General features: G+C 41.7%; 2 protein-coding genes across 3 annotated transcripts in view; both read right to left on the bottom strand.

Moving 5' to 3' along the window:
- Window positions 1-10561: 10561 nt before the first annotated feature.
- On the bottom strand, window positions 10562-12296 carry sst1.2 (somatostatin 1, tandem duplicate 2). Of its 2 annotated transcripts, none has more exons than XM_067507630.1 (4): window positions 12157-12296; window positions 11890-12068; window positions 10767-10985; window positions 10562-10693 (listed from the first exon to the last, which is right to left on the bottom strand). In XM_067507630.1, exons 2-3 carry the CDS (start codon window positions 12064-12066, stop codon window positions 10779-10781), a joined length of 384 nt encoding a protein of 127 aa, XP_067363731.1. In that variant the 5' UTR covers window positions 12067-12068; window positions 12157-12296; the 3' UTR covers window positions 10562-10693; window positions 10767-10778. The 2 variants fall into 2 exon arrangements, with proteins under 2 accessions (XP_067363731.1, XP_067363732.1); XM_067507631.1 differs by having other exon boundaries at window positions 10562-10690.
- A 2458-nt stretch (window positions 12297-14754) lies between these two features.
- The window catches only part of col4a3 (collagen, type IV, alpha 3), a 31088-nt gene continuing 25619 nt past the window's right edge, over window positions 14755-20223 (bottom strand). The window contains exons 43-52 of the mRNA XM_067506869.1: window positions 19898-20028; window positions 19663-19735; window positions 19410-19481; window positions 18992-19117; window positions 18542-18640; window positions 18137-18349; window positions 17593-17770; window positions 16993-17107; window positions 16600-16772; window positions 14755-16136 (exon numbers count right to left, since the gene is read on the bottom strand). Of these exons, the coding sequence (XP_067362970.1) occupies window positions 16055-16136; window positions 16600-16772; window positions 16993-17107; window positions 17593-17770; window positions 18137-18349; window positions 18542-18640; window positions 18992-19117; window positions 19410-19481; window positions 19663-19735; window positions 19898-20028 (1262 nt within the window). The 3' untranslated portion in view covers window positions 14755-16054. The remainder of the gene's footprint in view (window positions 16137-16599; window positions 16773-16992; window positions 17108-17592; window positions 17771-18136; window positions 18350-18541; window positions 18641-18991; window positions 19118-19409; window positions 19482-19662; window positions 19736-19897; window positions 20029-20223) is intronic.

The raw sequence follows: 20223 nt of genomic DNA, 5'->3' as shown, positions 1-20223 counted from the left end.
GGCTCTTATAAAGCCCCGCTGACGTCACTGATCACCGAGTGTAGATGGGTGGGTGTTTGGGGGGGTGACTGATGATGATGATGATGATGTTTCCACTGCCTTTAGTGAAATGACCCGTTTCCAAACACTTTCCCTCCTCAGAGCTGCTCCTCACATTTACTGAGTCTGAGGAAACTGAGCTTTAATTTGACCAAATCAAACCAGCTTCCAGTCTGTGTGTGTGCAAAAGTAGTGGAACAGTAAGTTACTGTTTAAGGATGAATATCAGACACTACTGAACAACAACAACGAAAAAACACCTTTAGATCACCCACATGTTATTTCTTATTGGAAGTCATATTCCAGCTGTAGCTCAGTTGGGAAGGCAGTAGTCCATGGACCACAGGGTCAGTGGTTCGATCCTTGATCCTCAGTCCAGCTACATGTTGAAGTGTCCTTGGGAAAGACACTGAACGCCAAGTTGGGTCAGGTGAGCACCTTGCATGGCACTGCCTTTGGGTGATGGGAATAAGAATCACTATAAAAGTGGCCATTTACATACGTAAGTGAAGTCATTTATTCAAATGAGCTATTGTGAAACCTTCTGGGCAGCTCACATATTGTTTCTGTCACCAGCTGGCGTTTCTTTCCTTTGCTGACCTGTTCTGTGGTTGTTGCTCAGTTCACCAGAGGTTTCTTTTTTTTCTCAGATATAATGCTTGGTTTTGTCTCAGGTTTTGATGTTGATTAATCCTTTTTTATTAACATACACCATAAACAATGGTTTGGATGAGAGCAAAACGGAGCTGTCTGACCATCAGATTAGAACATATCTGAACATAACACACCATCATTAACACATGATCCTCTGTGTGAAGGATGTAACCTGACAGAGCTGCAGCACTTTCACAAAGACGTGTCCAAATGTTCAAAGCTGTCCACACAGGCTCAGTGCTGACTGAAAGGGGGCGAATACTTGAATTTGTAACTGAATTCCATTACTTCATAGAGATCTGTTTTCACTGTTGATCAATGTCAAATGAAATCAACCGTGACTCAATGTTCATCTTTCTGACGTCACTGATGTGAGAGCAGTTTGAAGAAAACTGTGATTCATCTAAAGCCAGAACTTTATCAAATCATCTCCAACACACACACACACACAAAATGCCTGAAGGTTGTTGTAGCTGCTTACTTCAGATTGTTTTACTCACAAACACCAAATGTGCAGGGAGGAAAATTCATTACAGAAAAACAATTAGCAGCAGAAGAGGAATCAGTGAGCGATCATAAAAGCATTAATAACCATCCAGTGTGGGAATGTTTTTTCACCCACTTGCAGACGTAAAGATGTGACCAACAGCTACATCGTGACTATCAGAGGTGCTCCATGCTCGCAGGCAAGGCAGGCAAATGCTTGAGGCCCCAGCCCAGTAGGGGGCCTCCGAAGGCCAGCGAAAAAGTTTGGAATGACAATACCAGTGGCAGACCTCCCTAAGAGGACCCCGACTCTCACTGCGCTACAAGTAGGGCGTAATTCATGAAACAAGAATTCAATGAAACAAGGAAACTAAGGAGAATTAGTCATTGTGGGAGCGAAAAAAGAAAGAAGAAAAAAGAGGAAAGGCAGAAAAAAGCAAGATAGTGGTAAGTGGAGCAGATCAAAACGATTAAATCTAATAAATTAACAGTATTAGCTTAATGCTGCTTGTGCAGCTGTAATTGTGGTGACGAGACAGTGAACAGAACTTTCACTGGTGTCACATTGTTTCTTTTCTTCACTTTGACATTTAACATGAGCTAACTCAGCTAACTAAGTTAGCAGAGCAGCCTGATGTGTCCAGCTTTGCTGGACTCACCAAAAGTCAACGTGTTAGCTTAGCGAGCAGGCTGGTAACGATCAGCTAACTCAGACAATCCTTGTTCTGTGTTAAACTGATGAAAGCTGTGTCCAACTGTCAAGCTATGAATGCTAAGTTATGGAATTTAGATGTAAAAAAAATGTGGACAAGTGTACTATAAATCCCTGCGGTGTATTACAGTAAGTTATTGTGCTATGAGCAGTGTGTGTGTATTTTATTGTAATTTCATAATCTTAAGCATAGTGGTTTTCTGATGCACACATTTTTGCCAAGGGCCCCAACAGACTCTAATATCGCCACTGGTGAAAATTCCTTCCCTGTGACAGTGAGAAGCAAAGAGACTCAGGGAGGAGCAGGCCTATCTTAAACGTAGCATCAATGAGTTCATTTCAAAATGTTGTCTTTCTCAATCCAATTTGTGGCTTGGACTCAGTGTGCACTATGTATCTTGGACAAGCTGTAATGTTGGAGTGACCTTGTGTCTGCTATTCCGTCAGCCTCCTGCACTAATTGAGCTGTGCAGCTCTGATTAAAACACATGTCTGTGCAGCACTTAACCACCCTGCTTCTAAAGTTAGTGGGAGAAAATTTGCTTCAGGGACAAAGTTAATCCAGTAATATCTGTTGCTGGTCATTGTGTGGTACTTGAATAGTGTTGGTCTGAGCACATACAGTATTCTGTAAGTTAGCAAAGTCACTCAGAGCAGTGCATTTCCTGCTGCTGCACAGCAGAGTCTTTGAAGCATACACAAAATCCACATGGACGTCAGTGGAGACCCCTGAGAGACCTCTAATCATCATGAATACAGAGTTTTGAATTGTAGGTCCAGCTCAATACAGGACCGCAGCGTAGTACTGGTTTTTAAGGAGGAGTTGGTGAGACAGCTAAAGGAAAACAATCGGTGGTGGACAGGTGAGTTATTAGTTTTTTTACTTGCTGATCTTGTGACGTTTGGTGGAGCAGAGAGAAGAAAATTAGTCTATAGGTTGTTTGTACCAGCAGCAGAAAGACTGGGTGATGTCGACTGACTGTCAGGAAGTATTTAGACTCTGAGAGCTCTGTGTGAAACGACATTCTGGTGTATTTACTGTAAACGTGACGAAGTGATGTTACATTATGTACATGATGTGACATATGTGACACTGTGGACACCGTGTGTAAACTGCTCTTGACCAAACCATTATGTTTGCATGGTTCTAATCCAGCTGCCATCATAACAGATGGGCACTGTTTTAGTGATGAAGGGACTTTCATCAAACACTTCTTTAGGTCATATGTTAGGGACAAATTATGCACTTTGGTGTTTAGGTTGTGGACAGTGGAGTCAGGATCTGCTGCCATGAAATATGTCTCACTGTCTCCTAGAACTAAACTGCAAACGTGATTACGTTCATGTTGTGATGTAAAGTTACTGAACATGATAATAAAATGTTACCAGACAACAATTTTTGTCCACCAAAATGTCCATCCAGTTTGTGTGACTACAGTGCTATTAAAGTATTTTATGCTTGTGATTAGGCAGGTACAGCAGCTGTTTAGAGTCAGAGGAAGATCGAGGGCTGGTGCAATACAGGAAAAATATTTTTATGACTTTTAAACATGTCCACAATGTTTCTCAAACCCTAGTGTAGTTTTTTGGGCTGAACCAAAACAGGCTGAAGACACACGATTCAGGAACCAATCTTGGGTCTCTGGCTTGACAATCGTATTTTGTAAATTCTTACTGCGTGGTTTGATTTTTGGTTGCTGCACTGTCCCCTGAGCTTCATCAGGGCAGAATATTCCCACAAAAAGTTTTATTCTCATTACGTTTTAGGACATTTAGAGACATGCTGTCTCTCATGTCCTCCAAGCACTGAAACAGGGTTTAGAATCACTGATGGGTAAAGCTGAGGGTCATCTGCATAAAAGTAATAAAAAGCACTTAACAGTTGAATAAAATGTAAAGAAGCTATATAGATTGAAAAGAAAAACAAGTGGTAACAATCCTGGATTCTGTCGGTTGTATTCATGGGAAACCGATCAGATTTTTGTGGAAGGAAATCCTCGTCGTAGTGTTGCACTCTAAAAACCAACAGCAAAAAACAAACTGCTGGACTTGTAAGATGTTTTCTACATTCTGGACGTCTCTTTGTTCCAGTGGAAACGATTTCATATAAACACCCTGTTGAGGTCATAATCTTCAGTAATATGTTCAGTCTGTGGGAGTCTCAGTAATGAGGCTTCAGTCACAGCAGAGAAATGTTTCTACAAACAGTTTCCCACTGTTACACACCGATAACACCAAAACACAAACACTCCATATACAGTATGTCTCTGTGTCCTATTTAACTGCACAAACTCTTCCACACATGAATGAACCAATAATATTTGCAGAAATATTGCTGCCTAATGTTGTTTGTTACTCATTAGAACCAACACGACCCTTACTTTCATCAATTACCACCTAATGGATCAGAAACAATGGTAGGTGAGCAGATAAACCAGATCTACACACTTTTACTCTCAACTATTTCTAATCCTGAGAGGAGACGACTTTGTGGACATGGTCATAGACAGGGTACCACTGTGGTTTTTATCATCTTTTGTTGTTTTTGCTGCTCCTGTTTCGTTCCAACATAGAAAAAAAAAAACAAATCAAGTTTGCAATGATTTGTACTTCTTTTGTTCAACTTTTGAGTCATTGGGTTTTGGTTAATTTGAAAAGTGTGATAGTCACCAAAGCACTTGTACATTGTGTCTTTTTTGTTACCTCTTAGTTAGTTTACTTTGACATATACACTTCTACGTAAGAATGCATGGCCCTGTCTACACATGTTGTAATGATATTTTAGTAAACTGGACAAACCCAGCACATACTGATTATTGATACAGCTCGTAATCCACTGTCTGTGTTGATCCACACAGTGTTTCAGTATCACTGACACAACAAACATCAATTGTGTATTAATGAGTTAATTTAAACAGCTCTGACAGGCGTAAACCACACTCATCACTACACCCGGTAACCACTGCAGCATCACCGTTTGCCTCCGTGTATCCTAGCAACCCCAGCTGTTTGTCTCCAGCTGCAGAGGCTGACAGAGAAAAGGCGGGACTTCAGCTGTCAGGTAGCTAACAGCAGGAGACGGGACACATTTCACACCTGTCCAACTGTGTTTCCACAGAAACGGCTTCTTGCTGGCTGGATTAGAGCGGCTGTCTGTTTCTGAGTGCTGATTGGTTCAGGCTGTTAATCAGAGTTAGACGACATCAGATTACAGCGGAGGAAACTTGGTGGCATACGAAACCACACAAATAAAACGTGAAATGAGACAGAACACACAGTTTGCTTTCACTACTGATGTGTTTTAAATGTCTCACCTTCAGCTCCATTCAGCATTCGTTTCTCTCTGCTCTGAGCTGAGGTGATTTTAATCAACCCACTAATAATTACAGCCCTAATTCCAGTGAAATCCACCTGCTTGGACTTTAAAGTGGATTTCTCAGTTTTTCCTTCTGCAACACTTTACAGCCAGTTCTCTCTGAAGGTCAACTGAAGCGGTGGCTTTAAAACATGATGATTTCCTTTGAAACTGAGTCTCCACAACATCAATAAACACACAGAGTGCAGTCTGCAGCTCGGTCCTTGGGTTAGACTTTTAAATCCAGGTTAAAACCAAACTCAACCAGAATCTGTGGAAAAGTCTGAGCACTGAGACATGCATGATGTCTGGACAGAGGTTTAAGAGTCTTATTCCACCTGAAAACACTTTGTTTCATGTTGTTCGACAAATTTATGCTTCTGCCACACGTGAAAAAAAAAACCCGTTATCAGGGATGGAGACCCAGGACACTGAGACATCAGGGTCCCTGAGCCAGAGCCTCTGGTGGTCATATATCCTGTTTGAAGAGTCAGTTGAAAGACACCAAATACCCACAAAGGGACATAAGAACCACAAAAGCGGCAAAATGACTAAATAATGAACTGAAAACTGTGAAAACAGCCAGAAACAGAAACAGCCCAAACTAGTTCCAAATGACTTGAAAACGATTTCTCTTAATACATTGAGGTCCATTGGACCTATGCCACATCACCCTAGTTTTGAGTCCAGTTAGTAGCTGTGGTCACACATCATCTCCCAGTGTCTCCTGTCCATCTTTACTTTGACTTGTTAGATGTTCTCTGCATCAGAAGCCTTTGACCACACAAATAAGGCACCAACACATGAAAACTAAAGTTCCTTTAAATGAACAAAACCTTTTCACATAAACTTTTTTGCCTATAAATGAAAAGTTTCCATCTTTCAGCTCCTGACAAATTAAACAAAGTCCAAAGCTCCCACTCTTTCTGTACCTGTGTTTCTATGTGTCTGTGGTGCAGTGGGTGAAGATGTTCACCAGACCACTGGTCCAAGTCCAGCCTGGTGTCACACTTTGATGTGTATTTAATGTTTTGCAGACCCAGAAAGAGAGACGGAACCAGGCGGTTAGGAAGGCGTGAATGTTTATTTAGGGGAAGGTATAGTGGATTGGGTCGGGGGAAAAGGGGAGCGCTGCCGGAAGGCGATGTCCGGAGAACGGAGAGGCTGGTCCGAGGAGCTTGATGCCTTGTGCGGGGGGGAGCGATTGGGCGGCGAGTCACAGGTGGAGGTGGAATGGTGACCGCAGGAGAAGGAGCTGTGGAGACGAGGAGCCGAGGGGATCGCTGAACACAGCAGGGCGGCCGGAGGATCTGAGGGCAGGGAGACAAAGAGCAGGTTAGCTGTTTCTAACTTACGGGTTTTTACCAGGAGCCTAATGTACACGAGTACCAAGGAGGTTACTGCGACGATTTGGCAACTTGTGGCGTGGAGGAGACCGGTATATGAACTGCTGCCATTAGGATGAGTGATTGCTTGCAGGTGTGGCCACCGCTGCAGTCCAGGTGCTCTGGGAGAAAGAAAACAAACAGGGAGAGAGAGAGAGAGCAGGAGGGAAGGGGAGGATAGAAGGGCGGATGCTGTGACACCTGGAGCAGTTGGTCCATTTTAACCAGTTTTAAACTGTGGAGATATTATGAAGTTCAATCATCTTATTGAAAGTCTTTTCTTTTCTGAGCACATGATACACTCACAGCAGCCTGTGGAGACAGGACATCCTGTTTGTCTCTGACACACATTAACGCCATATGTTTTGGTTGTTTCTGTCTGTTAGCATTCAACTGTGTGAACCAGTGTCCTCAGAAGCATAAAAGGACTTTTGACTCTGTGGGTTACTGTAGTGATGTTGTGGAAACTCAAAGCCAAACCATCACGTTTTATAGTCACAGTGTGTGTGTCCTCGTTACTTCTCCATTAGCTGAAACACGACCGAGAATCTGCTTCGACTCATTTATATCACAAACTGTTCTCTTTTATTGTCTCCTCATTTTGTCTCTATGACTAATGTCCTCTCTGCTCTTTTGTCCTATTGTTTTCTCTTCTGTCTCTCGTTGTCTTCTCTGTCCTGCTCAGCTGTACTCATCTCCTCTATTCTTCTGTCCTCCTATCTCCTCTCTCTCCTCGTCTTCTGTCCTTCCCCTCGTTTTTTCTCTCCTGTGTTCCTAAGAAACTGCTTAATAGCTGTGTCCACTTTGGTTAAACACTCAACAACTGATAAACATGACAAAAACATCTATGGACACTTTGAGAAAGACCAACACTGGGATCGTTCATGCTGATGAATAGTGTGGAGGATGTTTTGGTTGCCCTTCCACAATCATTCGCAGAATATGTTACTCTGTCTGCCCAGTGGAATAATGCCCGTGTGAAGTTTTCCATCTCCGTTGATCAGCTGTGGGAGAGTAGCAGGAGGGATGAGGTCAGCTACTTCAACCTAAAAACCTAGAAATTATAACATTGTAAAAGTAGAATTCTTGGCAGAGCTGCTGTACTGGATTGTATTAAATTGTACAGGTGGTCCTAATGTTATGTTAATTGGTGTATATTGCTACAAGTCGAAGTGTCTCTGAGCAGGACAATGAAGCCCGAAATTGTCCCTTATGTCTGCTACTCACTTGTAAGTCACTTTGGATAAAAGCATCTGATAAATGGCTAAAAATCAACAAACTGGGCTGATTTCTTCGTTTTCAGCACAGTCTATGAATCAGTACAGTAAACTCTGCTCATATGTTTCATCATGAATATGAGCCATTTGGGTCAGAGAGATCTGAGGCACAGCTGGGTCCAGAGTCGTCCAAACAGATCACTCTGCCTCCCTGCACACCTCTGCTTCACAGGAGCCATTCGCTCACTCACAGATCCAGACCCACACTACAGGTGTGCACATGTGTGTATTCACAGGGGACAGAGACGTGGACTGTCTTTGCACTCTGGACAGTAACAACAACAGGAAGAAGCTTGTTGTTTGTTGTTGTGTTTGACTGAAATATGTGAAGAATAAAACAGTTTATGTAACTGCTTCATTTGAACAGTGTTAACTATCAGTTTACTTCATGGACACGTGCAGTCGGTGAATGAGGACATATCTTTACAAAGCCAAAATTCTATGAAATGAAAAAGAATTCACCTACTTTTGTGAACTTTCTGTCGAGTTTCATCTGGCTGACATGCAGAAACCAGGGTATCTGCAGTGTGGAGCTGATGTCAGTTTGGAGAAGCTGCTTAAAGCTACACTATGAGTGGAATACACGGATGATGAGACCAAATAAAGGCCTTTACTCAGAGATGGACAGTGGGGGATTTTTTAAGCACTGTGGTGGAGGAAAGTAATTATTGTTATTTTGTTTTTTGTTTAACTGATTATTTTAATTTTTACTATTTTAGTATTCTTTTTTTTACTAAAGCAATGATTTGTTTTTTGTAATGTCCAATAACAGGACTCAGAAAAACCAAAACCTCTCCTCTTCTCCTTGAAATGTTGTGGACTCTTTAACTTCCTGTCAGGAAGACATTTTCTCTCTGCCTCTATCTAAACAGTTTTCTCAGAATCCTGCTGTTTATCAGCAGGTGTGGGGGGGTAACATGGCGTGTACTGACCTGCTGATCTTGTGAATGAGGTGAATCAGGTTGTGTGTGTGTGTGTTTGACGGACACCCGCCCGCTGTGTCTCATTGATTAGTCAAGACTGACAGATCCATTCACCTCCAGCCGGGCGCCTGATTGGCCAGCCCACAGTGAGGTGTTTTATTGGTTGGGTCCTCGGCTGGGTTTCGATGTGACGCAGAACCTCCCGCTGCCTGCTCTCGACTTGACCTCTGAACCCATTAAAGGAGCGTTTCACACATATTTAGAGGCTCATTATCAGAGGACAGGATCAGGCTGAGGACGACTGCATCTCAGCTGGAGGGAAATGTTGTCAGCGTCACGTCGCAGCGTCTGTGAGACTGATTTAAAGATGATAATTCTAGGCTGGTTGTCCTGGAGCTGTGTTCATCAAACACCTCACACACAGTTCAGAAAGGCTGCCCACTGAAACCAGTACAACCTCTGTATGACGTCCAACCGATTCCATCGAGAGTCACATGAGACGGGTGCGAAGGGTTTACCTGCTCTTCACTAGCCTGGTTCCACTGTACTGTGTGAGGCAAGTTTTTACCCAACAAAAATACAAAAACATGTTTCATATGTGCATAAATCAGCCTGCACACACACACACACACAGGATGGTCAAAATAAACAAGCATGAGAAAATAATCGAAGAGGACGTCCTCTGGAGGACAAACAGGATAATGTAGGTTTGAATTTCACTTGAACTTTATATATATATTTCATTATGTCCCTGTGTCCACACAGAATGTCTGCAGTCCTCGTTCACCGACTGCACATGTGTCCATGAAGTAAACTGATAGTTAACACTGTTCAAATGAAGCAGTTACATAAACTGTTTTATTCTTCACATATTTCAGTCAAACACAACAACAAACAACAAGCTTCTTCCTGTTGTTGTTACTGTCCAGAGTGCAAAGACAGTCCACGTCTCTGTCCCCTGTGAATACACACATGTGCACACCTGTAGTGTGGGTCTGGATCTGTGAGTGAGCGAATGTCTCCTGTGAAGCAGAGGTGTGCAGGGAGGCAGAGTGATCTGTTTGGGCGACTCTGGACCCAGCTGTGCCTCAGATCTCTCTGACCCAAATGGCTCATATTCATGATGAAACATAAGAGCAGAGTTTACTGTACTGATTCATAGCGAAACTGTGCTGAAAACGAAGCCATCAGCGCAGTTTCAGGTCGCTTCACTGCTCAGAAGGTTGCAGGTTTGGCTGCACTCAGTCTCATCTGAACTCTGAGCCCCCCAGAATATGATGCATAGCTACATCTCAGCTTGTGTTTAGAAATGAAAACTGAGTGGAATGAAAGTTTGTGACCATTGATCTGAATGATCTGACACTTTTAGAATATTTTTCTAACACACACACACACTCACACTGAGCAGTGTTTAATGTGTTCAGTCAACATTTGCTCTCTCTCTGTTTTCCATTAAAGCTTCATTAGACCCTCTCTCTGTCCAAACACTAAAACCTGCTGCTGTTTCCACACACACACACACACACACACACACACACACACTGATTGCCCCCACTGTTCCCAGTCATGCATGCATCCCTGCTGGAGGCTGTCCAGCATGTGAACAAGTGCCAAAGTCCTGGACATAATGTATATATATATCATATAAAGGTAATAAGGGATCAGAACTTCAAATCAGAAAACTTGTGTTTTCTTATGCTTTTGTCAACAGATGGAGGCGGAGCCACAGACTTCACTAATTTCTCTCTTTAATTGGTAATTACATGAATTATTCAGGTTCACTACAGCCTGACAGCTGCTGATTGGCCCTTCCAGTCGTACAGGTGAAGGCCAGGTGATCTGGACAATGATCGGTTGGTCTGCTGTAAAACAGGTGGACATGTAAGACACAGAACACATGTTACATGGGTGGGGCTTAAACAGGTAGTCAGGTACCTGGGAGGGGTTCTAACAGGAAGTGAAGCCTTTCCAGTAGAAGTTCTTGCAGCCGGCTTTACGTTCACGGGGGGGCAGGCTGTTAGGGGGGTCGACAGACCGCTCCAGGTTCATCCTCCCACCTGTTGCCATGGAAACAATCTCACCTTCTCGCTGGCCATCTGCCTCGGGCAAAGACATCTGAGCCAACAGGTCCTCCACTGCACGTTTATTCCACTCCTGAAGAAAAACATAGGCAACAGAACCAAACAGAGATTAGGACGGGTTCAGAACCAATTCAGAACCATAAACATTCCAGTTTACAGCAATCTGGATCTGTTAGAACAGAGTAGATAGTGTGCTTTGGAGTAGATTTTTTTAAAATTAAATTGACTTTAGCAGGGTAAATTATCAACAGAAGTAAAATGTGGCAGAAACAGTCACATTTAGAACTTCAATCTAAGGGGCAGGAATAACATGGAGAACAGAACATAACGTGTGGGCGCTGCTCTAAGCGAGACAATAATCAGAAATATTTGGTGAAGGAGTGCCTCAGGGTTCCATCCTGGGTCCTCTCAGACTGAACCTCTAAACCTGCTGAATTTTGTGTCAGGTTACATTTCTGTCAGTTCAGCAGATTCACTTTTGCAGCAAACATTAGTTTAGATCAGTTTAGAAAGAAAAAAAAAAGGACTCTGGTAAAAGCTTCAACCATGTTGAAGTACTTGTTAAAATGCTGATGAACGTTATGATCCTGTTAAAAAGTAATTCCAGCTTTGGCACAGCTCCATTTAATTTTCTCCATTCTAATTTAGTGAAGCTGCTTTGTGCTGCTCTTTATCAAAGAATATAATCAGCTGCACATTTACCAAACCAACCATTTTACTATCTGCTGAAACACAAACATAGAGTTTGAAAATACTTCTGAAAAAGTCTGAAACACACTTTTCTACAGTTTGTCCAAGTTAGTTTACAGAAATAGTTTGAAATGTTGTAATACTACAAAATCGTGGCTGAGAGCAGTTGCCCATCCTTTCATAAAGATTTAACAATAACTGCAGAGGGTCACATAAACCCAGTAAAACCAAAACTAAACTAAACCAAAAATAAGGACACTTATTCATTTGGTCTTTGAATCTCTCACCTGCGACAGGAGCCCTGCGCTACGAGCTCTTTGCAGCAGCCGGTTGTGACGCAGCTCCAGGTCCAGGTCCTGGTTCTGGTACTGCTCTTGGTCTCTGTCTGGCTGAGAGGAAACACCTGGGCTGCACAGAACAATGGCCACAAGGACCAAGATGGTTGGACAACGTGCACACTGCATACCTGCCGAAAAAATGAGGTGCAGAAGAAGAACATGAAGCAAACTTTAGAAACAAAGCCAGAGAAGAAACAAAGAAGAGGAAGTTCCTACTGTCTGTTGGTCAGGTATCCTCAGCTGGTTCTGGTTCTGGGCTTGTGCTCTGGTGCTGCTCTTTTGAAGCCTGACTCCCCTCCTCCTGCAGGTCACATGATGCACCATGCTTGATTGGCAGGTGGCATTCTGCATGGTGATGAAGGTACGCTGACATTAAACAAACGTCCATTAGTCCTTATTGACTCTAAATGGAGTCTGAGCAGTAAAACAATAAAAGTATCAGCAGCCGTTGTGCTCGTCTCCGACAAACACAACGGCAGAATGCGGGGCTGAAGAGCAGCAGAATTAACGGAGCGGTAAGAGGATTAGCAGACTTCATTAGCACTCGCTGATATCTCCATTAAACAAAGACGCAGCAGCAGAGAGTCGCCCACTCAACATTTAGTCAGAACAAACACGACTTCATTGTGCAGAAAAACACTTGGGTTTAAAATGTTCTGCTGCTGAGTGACAGAGTGGGAATGACATCAGGGAACCCCAATGACAGCAACGTCTCAAAGGACTCTGGGGACATGATTGATGCCTGATGCAGAACATGATCGCATTTAACATTTACATTGTGCAGATACTTCATCTCCAGAAGAAGGAAGAAGTACTATTCAAATGTTTGGGTAAGAGAAGCAGTAGCACAGCGGAGAAATACTGAGGTGAAAACAAAGTCCTGCATTCGAATTGAAGTACTGTCACTGAAATTTAAAGCACCCAACATAATGCCATAGATTTGACCAAATGGATTTAGGATTTATATTTATAACACTTGGTGCATTAAAGGTTTCTCTGGGTTCTCTGCTTCACATGGGAACGACACATCAGGCTCCAGCCTGATACATTAGTCAAACTGAGTCAGTACCAGCAGTTTTTTTTTTAAACTTTTTATTTATTGAGTTTTCACTCAGACTTCTAGATATCATAGGTAAAGAGGTGTGGGTACATTTATAACAATGGCTAAAATGTGGGACAATGAGTTGAGATAGTGTCCTCGTACTTATGTGTCAGTGGGTCGGTACAGAACAAATAAATAAATAAAAATTAAAATAAAAAGCAAACAAAGGAGCAGAAGGTGAACTTTCACACTTCAACCTGTTTCTTGAGATGAATCTTTTACTTTTAAATGTTAAAATGTCTTAGTGCCAAAATACACAAATCTTCTATCGTAACATGTTCTTCCTTGTTTGAATAGTTTTGTTCAGAAATGTTTCTATTTTTTCATTGGCATTCTTGTGCCCGCAGAGCCTCCAAAATTGGAAACACATAGAGGAAATATTGCACAAATTGTAACTAATTTCACCTCGATGTGTTTGAACACAGGCTTATTTTATCTTTAGAAATGTCTGAAAACACAGAGACTTCCAATGAAAACCCCCTGGAAAATCAGTTTTTGGCCTCAGGTCATAGAGTCTGTTGTTTTCAGACAGACTGCAGCAGTGTTAAATCAGGCACTTTTATTTACACTGAAACCGACCTAAAGTTGGTGGTTTATGAAGTTGTGATCGAGTTAATGTGAAATGACATTTGAAATCCAAAGGAAGTTAAAATCTTCATGAAGGTGGTTTGAGAGAAAATCTGATTTGATGCCATGGGACTAATGAGAGACACAGTGTGGACATTGGTAATGTTGTAAATGACCTCTGTTGTTGGTAATTAACGTGCGACAAACTGAAAGTCATGTCAGCAAACATCTGTGCTGGGTTCCAGTGGCACGTTGTCTTTGGTCATTTAAGATCGTCAATTTAAAAAAGGAAAATTTGTTGGAAAACTGCTGGATGTTTCCATTGGAAGAAAACATTTGAGCAGACGAGTACATGTAGAAGTCCTCAGTGTGAGAAAACTGCTACAGACTGACGTACAACAAACTGAGTCTGTTCAGATGATGATGATGATGATCACAGGGGGAAATTAAAAACTCAAAGATATGAGCAGGATCAGTAAGTGACACTTCTACCAGTTTCCATGAGCCAACAAATCCACTACTTGTTCAACGAAATGCTTTAAAATTTACAGACTTTAAGTTACTGTAACTGAGTAAAAATGGGCCGTTACCATGAAGTATCCTTGTTTGAAATGACAAAGTAAAGATTGAGACACTGCACTGTAAAAAATTCTTAAAGTTTTAGGTTCAGTGATTTCACTTTAAACTTTGAGTTTCTCCAGTTTCTGATTCAGATTTTTCCATGTTAATGTTTGGTTTTAAATTATATTTTCTATTTTTTTAATTCTTATAGAATGTTTCTTTTATGGTGTATGGATCAGAAAATAAAACTTAAAGATAATGTGGAACCTGAACTGTCAGATTTTTTTCTTTTCAACTTATCCCGTCAGTTCAGGGTCACCACATTGGATCACAACACTCCACGATCTACACAGTGGGGGATGGCAGTATGGGGTTCACTGTCCTGCCCAGGGACACTTCGACATGTTGTCAGGGAGAGCGACCCTCCAACCCTATGGTTGGTGGACGGCCACTCTACCAGCTGAGCTGCTGTTAGAACCCCCTGTGTTCCTGTCAGATTTAAATGTTGGTAATGATCGTGTTGAACTAGGAACAACAGACACTTATTCGACTTCTGCAAAACAAATGTTTAATTCAACTCAACAGACTCGTATCAACAAATCAAAGGTTAATCATCACGTTTCAACAGAAGAACAATATGTACATCTAAAGTCTAACATTAAAAATGCGTCAGTTGTTCATGTTCTATTTGTCCAAATAGTGTTGGGGACTGTTAGAAGAAGTGCAGATGCACGAAATCTTCTTCTATGGTGTCTCTCCCTCATCTGGCAGAAGGAGGTACTGCATCTCTTGTTACAGTAAAAGTACTGGTGCTAGAAGTGGCTACTGTAGCAGCACTACAGTAGCAGTGGTTGTACTGCAAGCCACTGGCTGACTTTGTTGTGTTAAATACTGAAATATCAAGTGTAAGTAATACAACAGTGGTATTAGTAGTACCACAGCTTAGAGTAGTGCAAAGAAAAAAAATCACGAGAGAAGCAGTAACGGTAATTAGTAGTAATAATACTGTATTAGCAGTAGTAACACGGGCTGCAGTGTCTACGTGTACACATACTTAAACATATACTTATACAGTAGTAATAGTAGTAGTACTTGTGCACATGTTTTATTTTATGTTCACAACTTGGTTGAATCTAAAAATACTGAAATTATACAGTAATTCGCAGTAATGTTGGCGGTTCTGCATGTAGTTGTACACTTGTTATTATCAGTAGAAGGAGGAGAGAATCAAGTATTTTTACTCAAACGAAATACAGGCAGAAGCAGGACAACTGTTACTATTTACATTAATGCTACTACTAGTAGTACTACTGTAAGTACAGTGCTGCAGTAGATACTGTGAGTGAATCCAATGTTTCTCAAAGTACTACTGTACTGCCCATCTCTGAATATGTACTTTTACTTTGAATTTTTGAGGACAGCCAGTGATTTCTCAGTGCAATAATTTGAATGTAGAGTCTTTTATTTAAACTAAGTACAGCCTGTTGCAGTATCAGTATATGTGTTTGCAGTAGTGCTAACAGTATGTGCTAACATGAACACTAGTCCTGAAAGTGTCTTAAAACAAAATACTAGCAACAGGTGAATAATAAGGTGACTGACCTGTTCATACAGGTGCTTTAGGGAGAAGCTACAGCTACACTGTGGGACTAAAGTAAAATCGGGTTCCACAGAATTGTGAAGCATCTGAGACAATGTGTCTCCTGCAGGAGGACATCTGTTCATGTTCCTATTGTCCACTGTGTAGCTACATTCACAGTATATTTAGTGTCTCCGGCTTTGGCACAAACATTGACTCACAGCATACGTGAGTAAACAGGATAGTAATAGTAGTAATATTAGCACTGTTAAAAGCAGTAGTATTTACAGTAGTAGCGTTGCTCTTTACACCGTCTTCATACAGACTTGACAGCGGCTGATGAGGCTTCCTGGAAAATCTCTTGTGTCAGTCTGAGGCTTTGGTTTACTGCAGGATGAGACAAACAGACACGTTATTAGAGGACAAAACCAGAGTGACTGAATTAGGTTTCAAGTCATTAATCAGTGAAAATGGAATGTGACTGGGTCTAGTTAAACACAGAGCAGAACACAAGAGGTACTTATAAGGGATCAAACGCCTCCTAAACTGCTGGTTAAAAAGAGGACACTGCCCTCTGCAGGTGTCCAACGGGACTGCAGCTGGATTAAATCTCACAAGTCAAAGAACAAAGGTTTAATGTAGCCTGAATGCTTCAATTATCTGAACACATTGCAGAGGATGAAGGTTGATCTATACAGGTTACTGCTGTGTGTTTTTGTAGTTATGCTTTAAATAACATCTGCACCTGAACACAGTGGTGGAGGTGATGCAAGTGTAATGTACCTGAACATGTCTCTGAGCACCGCGCCGTGCTGAGTGCTTGAACCTACCACTGAAGGTGAAGCTGTACCTGAACATGTCGAAGGCGTTGAGTGCTGCCAGCCAGTAGCTGTACGAGTCTGTGTAGTAGTTACAGCTTCCTCTATCATGACACTCGATGAAAGGAATCTTCCTGAAGTTTTCCAGACAAGATCCAGGAGAGGCCAGAGGCTGACCTGAGCCCTCTGCTCCCACTCCAGTTTCCTGGAGACCAAGAACAAAAAGATGTGTCTTTATTCAGCATTTGGACACATCTTTAGGTTTTTAACTCTAGTAGTTCTGTTGATAATTAAGACTGGTCACCACTTGGATGATAATGTACCTTAACTGACTAAACTAGTGTCAAATGTTACCACTGACATTTTTATGTCAAAAAGTTTTTCTGAGGTTTCTGACTCAAAGTGGCCGGACAATATTGTCTCACCATTACAAAGGAATACCCGACCCAGAGGGAGTCCCACCCTGAGGGACAGTCAGGAATGGAACTGGTCTGACTGTGGACGGCGATCACGTTGGCTCTGGCCTCACATACAGAGCACCTGCAGCGCAAGAAACACTTGGTAACACACAAGTGTTTTGTTTTAGTAGAAACTTCTAATACTTTACAATGTGAGAACTTACTAACGAACAAACTGACGATTAATAAACTGATAATGACTTGTTCTGATTAAGTTTAATCTAAGGACTAGTGTATTTAGTAGATAAGAATACGCTATATTAATCAATAAATAGGTAATGATCACTTCCTAAGTTCTGAAATATTACCAACCTTTTCTTCATAAGTTGATGCTGAACCTGCAACTATGCAGCACAAATCAGTAACTATTACTTAATTACTCATTTCTTCACCATTCCACTCTAGTTCTGCACATTTCCCACACAGTCATTATGTCGTGATTATATGAACATTACTTCCGATTATGAGCTGCCAACCCCAGAAGCTTTTCTAGGGTTTTATTTGACTCGCTTCAACGCATGGGTGTCCTCACAGTTACAGAAAGACAGGCAGTTGTGTGCGTGTTACCGGCTGATGTAATTCTTCAGTGTGTCCCCGGAGATGAATGGGATGGTGCCGGGCAGCGGCTCGTCAGTGGACAGCCAATAGGAGTAGTCGTTGCGCGAGGCATAGCGGCAGGTGCTGTCAGTGTTACAGAACAGGAAGGGCATGGTGGTAAAACGAGGCAGACAGCTACCCAATGTACCTAAAGAGAGAGAGAAAGAAAAAAGGTGATTTTCAGAGTCCAACTCATCTCAATCCTGCTGCTCTGTTTATAATGTCCTACAGTGAGGAGTTTACTCAAATATGAAAAAATATTTAAGTATGAAAGCTAAAGCACTCACTATTCTTTAAAAATGTATCTATATATACGTGTAATAGTAATATTATTAACTATATGGACTATTAATATTTTTGATGTAAAGTTTTGAAAGCATTATGCTACTTTTACATCATGAGAGGGCCAAATTATGAACTGTTGGAATGTTAAATATTTATATCGATTTTCTTAACAAGCTAATTGATGACTAATGTCAGATCAGCGGAGTAAGATGCAAAAAGTAACATTTACCCAGGTCTTGTCCATGACCTCGGTTGTTTCCGTTTATGAACAGCAGTGAGTAACCGCTGTACATCTTTATGGATCCTGCAGGACATTCTGGGACAGAGAGATTTTGGCTGTGCTTGGTGAACAGGAAGCCGTTGTTCTCTGGTGGAACCCAGCAGGGACCTGGCAAACCTTTAACTCCTTTAGCACCAACCGGACCACGTAAGCCTGCAGCACCTGTCACCACAGAGTCGGTTTTTAATAAAATGCTTGTGGTCAGTTCTCAGCAGGAGGACAGTAAACCTTTGAGTGTAAAACCTGTGATGGATTTTCAGCCTTTACTTACAAAAGAAACATGCTCAGCCACAAATAACCCCAGTGGTTGTTGTGTGGTTCTTTTTAAAATTGCCAAAAGATCAGATTTCAAACCTTTTGCTCCCGGGAATCCTGAATCTCCTTGATCCCCTTTTAATCCAGGAGGTCCACTTGGTCCCCTTGCACCAGCCTGCCCTTTGGAGCCTTTAAGACCTGCAGTCACATTAGACAGCACTGCCTGTGAAACTGCATTTACTTTGTATCTGAAAATTGATAAACACTGTTTGTATATCAACCTTTATTTATACTGCATCTAAAACTACATTTAAGTTGCTTCTAACTAAAAATGTGCTTAATTTTATTCTAAAACTTTGTTTATGTCATTTACCCAATGTCGGTTGTATCTAAAACTGCCATAACACTTCTGGAACCTAAAGCTTGAAGCTTTCTGGATATTTACATGTTAATATTATTGTTTGCACTTCACCTTAGATCCTAACTTCATTGTATTGGTTTGTTCTCTGCACAATGACAATAAAGTTAATCTACTTAATCAACACTTACCTGCACTTCCTTGTTTCCCATGGCCCCCTGGGTAACCCTTTTGTCCTGGAGGTCCTGTCTCTCCAACACAGCCATCATCTCCAGGCACCGTGACCGTTGTCCTTTCTATGTCCTTCCCCCTTTCTCCTGTAGGGGGCAGTATTCAGGGCAACTTACAGAGCTTCTGTCCATACAGGGCAGTACGATCACCCGAGGCACAGGTTTGTGATTGTGAGTGTGAATAGGTGAATAAGAAGCAGTCTAAAGCGCTTTGAGTGCCAATAGGTAGAAAAGTGCTATATAAGTGCAGAACATTTACTATTATCATTTAACATAATATTTAATGTATTTAATGCATAACTAATTCCACCTTTAGTATTGTGTAGTACTGTGTCAGTGCAGCACTCGGGTGTCTGGCTGTTGTGATATCATTGTTTACCTTTTAGCCCAAATGGTCCTGGAGACCCCTGTAAGCCTGCATTACCTGGTGGTCCATCCTCACCTTTCAAACCTGAAACAAAGTCCACAACAGCTCTGTTTTGCAATGTCCAACAAAAACATGAAGCCTCAGTTTAACTTAACTAAAATTTAGATTTAGATTAGATTTACACTGTAAAACCAAGACATTCTTCCATATGTTAATTTTTGTTCTAATTGAAACTTTACAAAGGTTCCTGTACGGGACTTCTTACCAACAGGTCCTGTGATACCAGTTTCTCCAAACAGGCCTTTCTGTCCAGGTGGGCCTGGTTGGCCATCTTCACCCTGTTGACAGTAACAATTTTGTTAAAAACACATACGCACACACACTTAGTTTTCAGCTCAGCTCAGCTTTCTTTTCCTGTAAATCTGAGAGATTTACTGGATGTAATTACATAAGTGCCATCTGAATTTTGAGTTGATATTTTACCTATGGGATGCACTTACAGGATTCCCTTGTAGGCCAGGGTCACCAGGGCAACCAGGTGATCCTGGGACACCTTTTAATCCTTTAAACCCGATATCTCCTTTATAACCAGGGCCCGGGGCACCAGGAGGACCACGGCAGCCTGGAGGACCTATAGAGGAGAGAGAGAGAGACATAACTAGTTTCTCATTGCTGCTCTCTCATTTGTTACATTTCTGCAGTTCTTTTAGCTTCTGTTCTGAGCAGACTGCCTTTATATGCAGATGACACTGGTTTATGTTTATCTGATTTATGTGATTTTTAAAGACAACAATGGAAGTGTTTTCCTGGTCCCAACCAAGTTAAC

Source organism: Channa argus, chromosome 6, assembly GCF_033026475.1.
Source record: "Channa argus isolate prfri chromosome 6, Channa argus male v1.0, whole genome shotgun sequence".
NCBI classification, from domain to species: domain Eukaryota; kingdom Metazoa; phylum Chordata; class Actinopteri; order Anabantiformes; family Channidae; genus Channa; species Channa argus.
Note: the sequence above shows the minus strand (reverse complement) of the source record. Positions and strands in the feature narration are given on the sequence as shown.